This window comes from Leucoraja erinacea, chromosome 4 (genome assembly GCF_028641065.1).
Source record: "Leucoraja erinacea ecotype New England chromosome 4, Leri_hhj_1, whole genome shotgun sequence".
NCBI classification, from domain to species: Eukaryota; Metazoa; Chordata; class Chondrichthyes; order Rajiformes; family Rajidae; genus Leucoraja; species Leucoraja erinaceus.
Window position 1 is genome coordinate 29,045,433 of NC_073380.1, and position 13,208 is coordinate 29,058,640.

General features: G+C 43.1%; 1 protein-coding gene across 1 annotated transcript in view; it reads right to left on the reverse strand.

Annotated features, from left to right (window-relative positions):
* lama1 (laminin, alpha 1) overlaps nucleotides 1-13,208 on the reverse strand; it is a 273,548-nt gene that overhangs the window by 86,523 nt on the left and 173,817 nt on the right. The window contains exons 36-37 of the mRNA XM_055633912.1: nucleotides 10,920-11,082; nucleotides 8,626-8,836 (exon numbers count right to left, since the gene is read on the reverse strand). Of these exons, the coding sequence (XP_055489887.1) occupies nucleotides 8,626-8,836; nucleotides 10,920-11,082 (374 nt within the window). The remainder of the gene's footprint in view (nucleotides 1-8,625; nucleotides 8,837-10,919; nucleotides 11,083-13,208) is intronic.

The window sequence follows — 13,208 nt, forward strand, 5'->3', positions numbered from 1 at the left end:
TTTTTAATTTCAGCCCCATGTAAACGTCAAAAATGAAGCGTGTTCAGTTGAGTGGTGCACAAAAGAGAAAACGTGCAAAAGAGAATGAGCAAAAGAATCTGTCTGTTGTAGCCAAGACAGGAAAGCTGACAGATTTCTTCTTACAAACTGCAGAGAAAGATGATCCAGATCAAAACCAGTCAGTCCTCAGAGACAGCAAGTGAATCAAATCTATCTCCTTCATCAGAAACAGGCAGTGTTGGTGCAAGGCCAAATTTTCATGATGACATTGCACATGATGAAGTGCCACAACCTGAACCTAGTTCTACGACAAGATGTGTAAATGCTTTTGAACTGTCCAAGGAGTTTAGAGAACTGACCAAGGTTGAAATGAACAAAGCTAAGGACCCAGGGTTGTGGGATGAATTTTATGGTGATGATGTGACTTATTGGGTTGCTTGTGGACCCAGTGAATGTCAGCACCACAATGGGCCATTTGACAAATCGTGTCGCAATTTCATCAGAGGGAAGCCAAAGAGATACTGTTCACAGAAAATCTTTTTTGGAATTAAAGCCAATGGTGAACACTACAAGAGAGAATGGCTGTTGTACTCTCCTTCAAAAGGATCAGTTTACTGTTTTGTTTGTAAACTATTTGCGCCCAAGGGGTCAACGCATTTTGCTAGAAATGAAGGATTCAGTGACTGGCGAAACACTGCTGTAATTGACAACCATGAAAAAAGTACAACTCACCGAGATGCCATGTTGACATATTTAACTCGGAAACAAGGCTTAGGCTTGACACAGCCACTGGAAAAACAAATTGAAGAGGAGTACAATTACTGGGAGAATGTGCTTCGGCATGTTGTAGCAGTCATTTGCACACTGGCTGAACGAGGTTTGGCATTCCAAGGAAAAGTGGAAAAATTTGGGTCTCTCAATAATGGGAATTATTTGGGGCTACTCGAATTGATGTCAGTTTGACCCATTCTTGGCTGCTCACATATCACGGTATGGCAATGCTGGAAAAGGCAACCCTTCGTACCTGTCCAAAACGATATGTGAGGAACTTATTGAGTTAATGGCAAAGAAAGTGCACTCCGTCATCGTTGACAAAATTAATGTTTCTGGGTACTTCAGTCTGTCTGTGGACTCAACGCCTGATCTTTCGCATGTTGACCAACTGAGCAAAGTGCTCAGATACTTGCAAGTGGACGGCCAGTTGAACGATTTATCACATTTTTGGAATTACAAAACCACACTGGTGAAGCTATGGCACAGCAGGTGTTGAAGTACTTATGTGATGATTGTAAATTGGATTTTGCTAAATGCAGAGGGCAGTCATACGACAATGCTGCCAACATGTCTGGACGTTACAATGGCATGCAGCAAAAACTTTTGGATGCAAATCAGTTTGCCATTTATGTACCCTGTGCAGCTCATTCACTAAATTTAGTTGGACGAAGTGCTGTGGATTGCTGTCAAGTTGCAGTAGATTTCTTATCCACTGTACAACTGCTCTACACATTCTTTTCAGCCTCAACTGCTCGGTGGAGAATTCCCAAAGATTGCATTGGAAATGAAAAAGTTTTTCCCAACTTGTTTTACAGGGGAAAAATGGACAGAGTAACCAGGTAGAGAGCTGCAAAGAAGCTGCAGGGGCAGAACCGTGGAGTAGCGGACAACCAGCAGCAACAGCAGCAGTCGAGGGCACAGGAACTTTCCGTAGAGGAATCAGCTGTGCCCGACTTCACTCCCGCACTGGCAAAATCCACTCCTCGGCCGGGCGGGAAAGTGAAGCAAAAGACGCATCACATCATAGACTCCGATGAGTCGACTTTGAACAGCCGCGAGCGGCCAGTACCCGTGAGTACCGGGGCCGGTTTGAGCGGCTGCAGGGAAACGAGCAGCCAGGAGCAGCCAGTGCCACAGAACTTGGGAGCCGGTTTGACCGGCTGCAGGATGAGGAACAACCGCGAGCGACCAGTGCCCGTGAGCATCGGGGTCGGTTGGAGCGGTTGCGAATTATCGAGCAGCCGGGAGCGGCCAGTGCTCGTATGCATGGGAGCCGGTTGGACCGGCTGCAGGACGAGGAACAACCGCGAGCAACCAGTGCCCGTGAGCACCAGGGTCGGTTGGAGCGGTTGTGAGTTATCGAGCAGCCGGGAGCGGCCAGTGCCCGTCAGCACCGGGGTCGGTTGGAGCGGTTGCAGTATAAGGAGCAGCCGGGAGTGGCCAGTGCCCGAGAGCACGGGAGCCGGTTGGACCGGCTGCAGGAACGGGAGCAGCCGCGAGCGGCCGGTCCCCGTGAGCACCGAGACCGGTTGAAGCTGCTGCTCGAGGATATCCTCCAAAGTGGCAGGCTTCAGGAGGTGGAGACTAGCCACAGTGGGCAATCCATAAGTCCCACAGTGATACCCCGTGAGGGGCTGCACTATGCCTCTTACTCCTCGGAGGAGAGCTTGGAGGACCAAAGCTGGGCTCACCCTGAACACGGCAGAGAACCTCATACCCCCAGTAAACTTGGGGAAAAAGAAAACTTACTGGACATGGTTGCCCAGTTTTTTTCAGCCGGATCAAACAGGGGCAGACCTTGAGCCCAGGATGGCGGCCAGCATAGATTACATGTCTGCTCATCAACTGCAGACACAGGCCCTCGCAGACACATTGGCACGTCATTTACCACCTGGTAATTGCTATTCACGACACGTGCCAAGTGTGAACCAGTGCATCTGGAAGCATGTGGGGGCAGGCATTCGAACCCAGGATTTAAAAATACAAAAAGCCCTAAAAGGATTAACGGCGGGCATAACAGCTTTTGCCCGTACGCTGCAAGAGACAGAAATGACCAAAGATCACCAGGATGCACTGGCTCTATTTTGCAGCGTACAGTATGAGCTAAATAACATCCGTAAAAGTGCCATTCAGCCAGCGCTGGACCCCAAATCTGCTGGACTTTGTAAACAGGGAACCTCCAAACCGCCGACACTCTTGTTTGGAGGGGATTTACCCAAACGAGTAAAGGACCTTGAAGAAGAGGCAAAAACGCTGGGGCTAATAAAAGGAGCCTCCAAAACTTACTTTAGGGAGAAGACATCAGCCTTACGGACCTCCCAGACGAGGAACATTCGGCGCAAAAACCAGCGGCTTCCAACAATGACCTTTTTTAGGATATAGCCCAGGACGACCGTACTGGAAAATGCGCAAGCCTCAACCTCAACAACAGAAAACAACGGAGCCCCAACATCTAAAAAAGCCCACAAGGAAATAACTCAACCACCACCGGTAACCATGGAGGTAGGTGGGTCTGGTTATCTTAAAATGAAGGGGAGCATGGAAATTGGAGGGAGATTACAATATCACTTGGATGCATGGAATAAGATAACTTTAGACACTTACATCCTAAGCAGTATCCAGGGTTATACGATAGAACTTATATTAAAACATAACCCTCCAGTACAGTATACACCAGTCAGGACGTTCATACTCACAAACATAGAAAAATCTAAAGCATATACAGAACTACTACGTCTATATGAACAAGGAGTAATTGAGCGTACACAACACAAACCACGGGAATTCGTATCTAATATATTCATAAAAAACAAAAAAGACGGAGGGTGCCGTATCATCATCGATCTAACAACTTTAAATACATTTGTTCAATACATTCACTTCAAAATGGATACCTTTGTTACTGCTAAAGAATTAGTTTCAGCAGGCTACTATATGGCAAGTATCGATTTAAAAGATGCTTACTATACAGTACCCATCAGAGGTGAACACAGGTGTTATTTAAAATTCAACTGGATGGGACAGCACATGGCAATACAGGGCACTACCGAATGGGCTTACTTCAGCCCCCAGATTATTCACGAAAATTCTGAAACCAGCCTTGGTGTTACTACGAATACAAAAACATATGGTTATGGCATATCTGGATGACATATTTATTGTTGGCAAAACTTACGAATTGGCTAGTCAAGCAGTAACCGCCACAAAACTATTGTTCGAAGAGCTGGGGTTCAGCATCCATCCAGTTAAATCTAACAACGCCTTCAACAAATATGGTTTACTTGGGGTTCACCATAAACACAGTTAATATGTCAGTGACTTTGCCGACAGGGAAAGCTACAGCCTTACAAGAGGCTTGCAGCGATATTATTAACACCACCAAACCCTCCATTAGACGGGTAGCCAGGATAATTGGGAAGATAGTGGCCGCGTTTCCTGCCACTCAATTCGGACATTTACATTATCAGAATTTACAGAGAGCAAAAATTAACAGGGGCCATTTTGATAGGCCAATGGAGCTACCTACAGAAGCCATTATAGAACTAAAATGGTGGGAACACAATATTAAATATTGTTCCAACCCACTAATTATCAGCAACCCGTCTATGGTGTTACAAACAGATGCCAGCGCACTTGGTTGGGAGCCACCAATTCCATCTTGAGCTGTGGGGGGAGATGGAATGCACAGGAGACACCATTATTGAACACACTAGGTATAAATTACCTAGAGGTGTTAAGTGCATTCCATAGCCTTAGGTCATATTGCTCGGGGATAAGTCACCAGCATGTTAGGTTACAAATTGATAACACCATTGTGGTGGCATATATCAACCATATGGGTGGAAATATATCGACATCCTGTGACAAATTGGCCAACTCAATTTGGCAATGGTGCATCCAAAGGAATATTTGGATATCAGCTACATATTTACCAGGTAAACTAAATTCAGTGGCAGACACCAGGTCACGCAAATTCAAAGAAAACACGGAATGGATGTTGGATAAAAATGTGTTTGCTGAAATTACAGCACAGTATGGAACACCAGATATCGATCTTTTTGCATCCAGGCTCAATCACCAATTACCAAGATATGTATCATGGGAACCAGACCCTGGGGCAGTAGCTACAAATGCATTTTCGCTGCATTGGGGGAAACTGTTCATTTATGCATTCCCTCCCTTCTGCCTCATCAATCGGGTACTAAAGAAGATTCAACAGGATTCGGCATCTGGGATTCTTATAGTACCCGATTGGACCACCCAACCATGGTTCCCGGTGATACAGGACATGGCGTTAGAACCATACAGCATACAGCATAGACCTAATTTGCTGGTCCATCCAGTAACTCAGGAAAGTCACCCATGTCATAAGTTTACCAACTTATTAATTTGTAGAGTCTGAAAGTACCGCTACTAGACATGGGACTGACGAACAGAACTATGGACATGATTGTATCAGCCCAAAGACTGTCCACCAAAATACAGTACTTGGGGCATATCAAGAAATGGGGAAAGTACTGCCACAATAACAACCTCGATCATAGATCCAATAATATCCCGTCTGTTTTGGAATTTCTGGCCAGCCTTCATTATGAAGAGGGGCTAATCTACAGTACCACCAACAGTGCCAGGAGTGCCCTGTCTAACTACCTTTGGCAAAGAACAGAGCGGCATTCAGTAGGGACTCACCCCCTGGTAATCAAACTGATGAAGGGCATTTTTAATACCAATCCACCTAGAACAAGGTATACTGGAATTTGGGACGTGAGTATTGTCTTGACCATGTTAAGAAACTGGTCCCCACTTACAGCGCTGTCCCTGGAGAAACTTACTAAGAAGGTGGTTATGCTGATGGCTTTGGTCACGGCACAAAGGGTCCAGTCGTTACAAAAACTAAGACTGGACCACTTGACCATTTCATCTGGGAAGCTGACGTTTATTATACATGACTTTATAAAACAAAACAGCCAGGGAACTACTGGACAAACAATAGAATTTAGGGCTTACCCGACCAATGAACGCCTCTGTATAGTAACTCATCTACTGCTATACATTGAACATACCAGAATCATCTGAGGGAAAGAAGTGGCTCTATTAATTAGCACAAACAGCCACACAAAAGAGTAACAACCCAGACCATCTCGCGATGGCTAAAACAAGTCTTAATGAAGGCGGGAGTAGACACTAACATTTTTAAATCTCACTCCACCAGGGCTGCAGCTACATCGGCAGCACAACAACTGGATGTGCCTATGGACCAAATCCTCAGGACTGCAGGATGGTCAACAGAACGAACATTCCAACATTATTATCATAAACCGGTCATAGAACCAGGAACATTTTCAGAAACACTTTTAAGTTCTGTAGTATGAGTTACCCACAACAAGGGCTATGGTTTGGATTTAATAAATTCCTTTTCGTTACATCAAGTTTGTATTGATGTCTAATACTGTTAACATTATTCTCCCCACAATCAAGGCAGATGTGAAGCATGGACTCGTTCCACGGCATGAGATCACAGAGCTTTAAAATCTTCACGTAGTCACTCACATGACTCCGAAGTAAAATAGGAAGATTAAACGAGAACTTACCAGTTTGAAGTTTTATCTTTATTTTATGAGGAGGAACGTTGAGGGAATACGTGCCCTCCGCTCCCACCCTTTGGTCAGATCTGAAACTGGTATCTCTTTCCTAATCTTACTATGTTTAGTCATTATAGTTATCTGTGATCTCACACCGCTGCTTTGAAGAATGACATGCATGCGTCCTAGCGGGGTTCTTCACGTATTCCCTCAACGTTCCTCCTCATAAAATAAAGATCAAACTTCAAACTGGTAAGTTCTCGTTTAATCTTCCTATTTGTGTTCATGCTGAATTTTTGGAATGAAACTTTAGAAAAGTTTCATAGAGCAAGTCAACTTCTTCAAAGTGAAAATGTGATCTTGCAAACATGTGCAGATTTGTATTCATCATTGGCAGACCAGTTGCATACATCAAGAGATGAGTTTGAGAGATTTGAATCACTTGCAAAGGACATGCTCCCTGATGTAGAATACAAAGCAACTCAAACGCGTAAGCGTATAAGAAAGAGAATGCCCAACGATGGAAATGCACCAGAGGTCATTCTCAGTGCCAGAGACAAATTCCGTATCTCCACTTTTTATATAATTGTTGAAAAGTTAGAATCTGAATTGAGGAGGAGACGAAAGGTGTACACTGAAATAGCAGACACCCAACAAGGTGCTAATTCCCAATTATCAGAAAGTGAAAGGTACTCAAAGACTTGTCAGACACTCATTGATATTTATCCAGATGACATGAACAACACTTTGTCTACAGAGCTTCAGCAGTTCCATTCATATGTTCTTCTTAAGTTTAAAACAACCAAGAAAACATATTTCACTCACATGGAACTTTACAACACAATTACAGAAGACAAACTAGAGAGTGCCTTTCCAAATGTTGAAATTGCCTTAAGAATATTTTTAACATTAATGTTCACCAACTGCACAACAGAGAGGTCTTTCTCACAACTGGAACGTGTAAAAAACCCAAATAGATCAGTTATGCTTCAAGAAAGACTCGACTCACTGTGTATATTAACAATTCAAGCAGACATTCTGAGAAGTATTAATTTCGAGGATGTTATCAGTGATTTTGCGAAAATGAAATGTAGAAAAATGCCTTTCAGGTCATGAATATTGGAACTTTGATACATTTAACTTGTGATATATTAAAATAGATGTTGTATTGCATTTTTGTAGAACTTTATGTAGCTCAAGCTTGGCTTAGTTTGTACAGTATATTGTGTTATCATATGAATACATTTTTGTACTGCTGCAACCTGCATTGTATATATGGTCAGACAGGTCAACAACTAAAATGGACTGGGTCAGTGTGGAAAGGAGGGGGGCACCAAGATTGGTCAGTGCTTAGGGCACCAGTGAGCCTTAATCCGCCCCTGGGTACATGTGACAATAATGAATCTAAACATAATCCCAGAGGAACAGTACTCATCACACTATGGCAGCCAGAACTTTATGTTAAACCTCTGACCTCCCGAAAAATAATTACCAACCATGTCACAAGATTAACTCCCATTCTGTGTGCATTTAATTTTGCTAATTTTTGCCATTTAGGACAGAGATAAGGAAAAACTTATTCACCCAGAGAGTTGTGAATCTGCGGAATTCTCTGCCACAGAAGGCAGTGGAGGCCAATTCACTGGATGTTTTCAAGAGAGTTAAATTTAGCTCTTATCATTAATGGAATCAAGGGATATGAGGAGAAAGCAGGAATTTGTGATTTTGGATGATCAGCCATGATCATTTTGAATGGCGGTGCCGGCTCGATGGGCCAAATTGCCTACTCCTGCACTTATTTTTATATGTTTCTATTTATTTCATTTGCCAGACATTATCAGGGCAAAGCATGTCCTCAATTAGGGGAGCAGAGTGCTTGTACTGTAATTAATAAACGATTCTAACCGGTTCACTGCCTATTTGAACTATGAAATCCTAATTATGAACAGGTCAATTGTTGTTTTTTTAATCCTACCTAGAAGTGATTTTCAAAGCCATATAGATTCAAAGTAAGTTGGATTTACACTGATTTGTTAGCTACACAGGCCAAGTAACTCCTGTATTCCCTCTGGTCCTCGACTCTCCCACTTTTGGAAACATCTTCTTCGCATCTACTCTATCCAGTCCTGTTACTATTTGGTAAACTAGAGTGCGACGCACAGGTATTTTTATATCAGGCAGATGGTGCTATTGATCCATGGGATTCCAGTGACAAACATCTTGTGCTAGGATCTAAAGGTGCTTGTAGTCCTGAATATTTCTCTTTTACCTTGAGCTCTGCCAGGTTGCTCAAGATGCTCTGGAGAAGCCAGCTTGTTTCATTGGTGTTGCTGAGTGCCTCATTCACCAGGTCCTGGGCTTCATTCAACTTGCTGCTGTGCTCCAGTAAGGCATCCATTACCCGGTCTCTTTGCTCCCCCGTTTCCTTGTGTGGTTTCTGAAACTCCTTCTGCACCCGCACTAGCATGCTTTCTGCAGCCCTGGATGCATTTGCGGAAAGAGGATGATGGAAAATGATATACGTCACACGTTAGGCATAATTGTCCTCAGATACAGTTTTACAGGCATCACAGTGCAGCAATGGTGCAATAGTTCTTTATTACCACATCAGTTTAGTTTATTGTCACATGTACCGAGGTACAGTGAAAATCTTTTGTTATGTGCTAACCAGCCCGCAGAAAGACAATACATGATTACAATCGAGCCATTCACAGTATCACCTAGATACGGGAATAACCTTTTCATGCAAGGTAAAGTCCAATCAAAGAAAGTTGGAGGGTCGAGATGAGGTAGATAGTAGCTCCGTACTGCCCACTGGTGTGTGGAGATGCCAAGGTACAGTGAAATTCTTTCTGTGCCTACAGCTTAGTAAGATTATTGCCATACATAAGTACAATTCCCGATTAAGTACAGAATATATGTAAACAGCTCAGTGAGTCCATGTGCAAGAGTCGCCAGGTTTTGGCACCATTTTTAAAGTCCCAGCTGCATCTGACCATAAAGGCCCATTGCAGCCATCGCCTCCAACTGGATCGTCCAGCAAATAGTCTTCCCTCTTCACCGGCTGCCTTCAATTTTTGTGCCCCGGGAGGCACCTCCTAGAGCAAACCTTGAGGTCACAGAAGGTAAGACCCCAGTTCTTCTTACCGGCCCTTTGTTCTAGCGTCCGCCGCAGTTGCTGATTCCTTTCAACATCCTCTCCATTTCCCAGTCCTCGTAGACGAGCAGGAGGCAGGCTCCGGCAGCTTCCCGTTCCAGGTGGGTTCCCATTGACAAGGCGGGTGAGCCAGGCCTGCTGCCAATGTGTGACAGCGGCCCGCGGTGCATTGGAAGCTTCACCAACACTTCCAATCGTTAATACTTCTCATCCCAATGCAAGAACTACAAGGGGAATAATTTATTTCCATGCACCACAGGATGACTCCAGCCTTGAAATGCCCAGTCAAACCACTGGTGGGTTTCAAGATAACTTGGGAAAGGTTGTTTTTGCTCTTGGAAAAAAAGAAATCAATTTTCAATTGAATAATGCAATTTTTTTTTTAAATCTGTATATTTTTATAACTTCTAACTTACTATTATCCCTAGGAGGAGCTAGCCTGCCATTTGAAAACCTAGGTATTGTATGGAAGATAGCCAGGCTTTGCTCACAGTCACATTAACCTCTTAACCAACATTAGAAAAGACATCAGAGCAAAATAGCTGCTTGCTCTCCTGCCACAGCTGTTTCAGCCATACTCTCCCACACACTGTTTTGTGTTCACAGCCAACAAATTTAGGTGATGAATAGTAAACAGTAAGAATCCAGTAAACAGAGATGCAAAGGGACTTGGGAGTTTTGGTGCAGGGTTCCCAAAAAGTTAATTTGCAAGTTGAATCAGTAGTAAAGAAACTCAATGCTAGCATTTATTTCAAGAGGGCTTGTATACAAAAATAGGGATGTAATGTTGAGGCTCTATAAGGTGCTGGTAAGGTAGCATTTGGAATATTGTGAGCAAATTTGGCCTCATATCTGAGGAAGGATATCTGTGCTGGCTCTGGAAAGGGTCCAGAGGAGGTTTGCACGAATGATCCCAGGAATTAGTAGGTTAACCAATGAAGAGCGTTTGTCGGCACTAGGCCTGTACTTGCTGGAGTTTTGAAGAATGAGGGGGGGACCTCATTGAAACATATAGAATAGTGAAAGGTTTAGATAGAGTGGATGTGGAGAGGATTCATTCACTTGTGGGAGAGTCTAGGACTAGAGGTCATAGCCTCAGAATTAAAGGATGTTCTTTTAGGAAGGGGATGAGGAGAAATGTATTTAGTCAGAGAGTGGTGAAACTGTGGAGTTCTTTGTCACCAATGTCAGTGGATATTTTTTTAAGGCAGAGATAGATAGATTTTTGATTAGTACAGGTATGGGGAGAAGGCAGAAGAATGGGGTTAGGAGAGATAGATCAGCCATAATTGAATGGCGAAGTAGACTTGATGGGCCGAATGGCCTAATTCCACTCCTATCATTTATGACCTTATACCAATGTCAGTGATATCCTCATTCTACATATGAATAAAAACCAAGCTCACTTTAGTTCAGTCACTGCAATGTCCTTAGATTGATTGAATCCTTTTTTTCTCATGGACTCCAGCATGTTCAACATCTCATGCTGAATTTGGTGCAGGCTGGTGTCAGAAAAATTCAGGTCCGACCCTAGAGTCCCATTCAGGTTATTCGCTATGTCAGCAAGAGCTACGAAGAAACAAATGGAACAAGTTAATTCAGAAACCACGAAGAAAAGTATTGGAACAATTCAAGAGGATCATTTTAAAACTCAGCTACCGAATAGGTTTGGATTAGTTTAGAAATCCAGCGTGGAAACAGGCCCTTCGACCCACCAAGTCCACGCTGACCATCGATCACCTATTAGGAAGGCATGCCGGTGCATCGGCAGAGCTACTGCCTTGCTGCCCAATAGACCCGGGTTCGATCCTGTACGGATTTTGTACGTTCTCCCTGTGACTGTGTGAGGTTTCTCTGGGTGCTTCGCTTTCCTCCCACATTCCAAAGATAGGAATTTGTAGGTTAATTGGCTTCCATAAATTGCCCCTAGTGTGTAGGATGTGAAAGTGGGATACCACAGAACTAGTGTATGGACTGAAGAAGGGTCTCGACCCGAAACGTAGCCTATTCCTTTTCTCCCTTGATGCTGCCTCACCCGCTGAGTTTCTCCAGCATTTTTTGTCTACCATAGTTGATAGTAATAGTCCAAAGACTACAGCCAGATCGTGCACCATGACTGTCATCTGGGGTTGCCTGTCTTCCCAATAAATAAGAACTAGGCTCAGCATAGTAAGTTAGAAGTCCTTCATTTCAGTGTAAACATTGTTTTAATGATGGCACACAGGTTAATTATTACCATTGTCACAAGCATTGAGCCTTAACGCTTTAGACTAAATTTTTAAATAATGTAAACTTTTATATTTTAATGTTTCCTGTTTCTTTTCATTCTCAATCTACTTTTTCTTTCATTCTTTTTATTTATCTTCCATTATACTGGATTTGTTCACTCTAAATTCATCCTTCTTTATAAATTTCAGGAGGCTTAAAGATAAACGTGATGAGTTTTGTTCAGCTCCAAGTCTAAAGACCACCATTTCCATGTTGCAACATTAACAGATCAGACCTTCAGCAAAGTGCAATGGGAGAAAAAATTAAATCCTGTAGTAAAATCACAAACGTGTGAAAACGCACATCTCCAGATTCAGAGACAGTTTCTTCCCCACTGTTATCAGGAGACTGAACCATACTATCAACAACTAGAGAGCAGTCCTGAGCTGCTATCTACCTCATTGGAGACCTTCGGACTATCTTTGATCGGATTTTACTGGATTTTATCTTGCACTAAATGGTATTCATGTTAGTTCCTTTATCTCCGTTCCGTTATCCTAGACTCGGCTTGTACTCACTAGAATTTAGAAAATTGAGGGGGGCAACTCACTCTTTGTTTCCTGTCTTATAGAAACTTACACAATTCTTAAGGGGTTGGACAGGCTAGATGCAGGAAGATTGTTCCCGATGTTGGGGAAGTCCAGATAAAGGAGAAATCTTTTAGGACCGAGATGAGAAAAACATTTTTCACAGAAAGTGGTGAATCTCTGGAAAACAAAACTCTGCCACAGAAGGTAGTTGAGGCCAGTTCATTGGCTATATTTAAGAGGGAGTTAGATGGGCCCTTGTGGCTAAAGGGATCAGGGGGTATGGAGAGAAGGCAGGTACAGGATACTGAGTTGGATGATCAGCCATGATCATATTGAATGGCGGTGCAGGCTCGAAGGGCCGAATGGCCTACTCCTGCACCTAATTTCTATGTTTCTATGTTTCTATCATGTATCTGTACATTGTGGATGGCTCGATTGTAATCATATATTGTCTTTCCGCTGACTGGTTAGCAATCAACAAAAGCTTTTCACTGTACCTTGGTACAGATGACAATAAACCAAACTGAACTAACTAAACTAATGGTCACAACCAGGAATGGTAGCAAATAAAAAAAAGAACATTTTGGAAATACGCAGCAGATCCAACAGCATCTGTTGATAGAGAAACAGTTAACGGAGCAAAGTGATTAAGACACTGAACTAATAATTCAGAAACTTGAACCAATGATCCTGGAGCAGGGGTTTAAAGGCATTGAAATGTAATTAATACAACAATATGGAAATCAACAAAAAGACTGTATCAGTAATGGTATCAGTAGCTAGTTCAGTGAATAGGCAGGTGCATGGCAGGGAGAGAAGGACTGTTGGATTACAGTGCATTTATTTCAAAGCAAGAGACCGAATGGGTAAGGCAGTTGAATAGGAACTCGGGGTGTG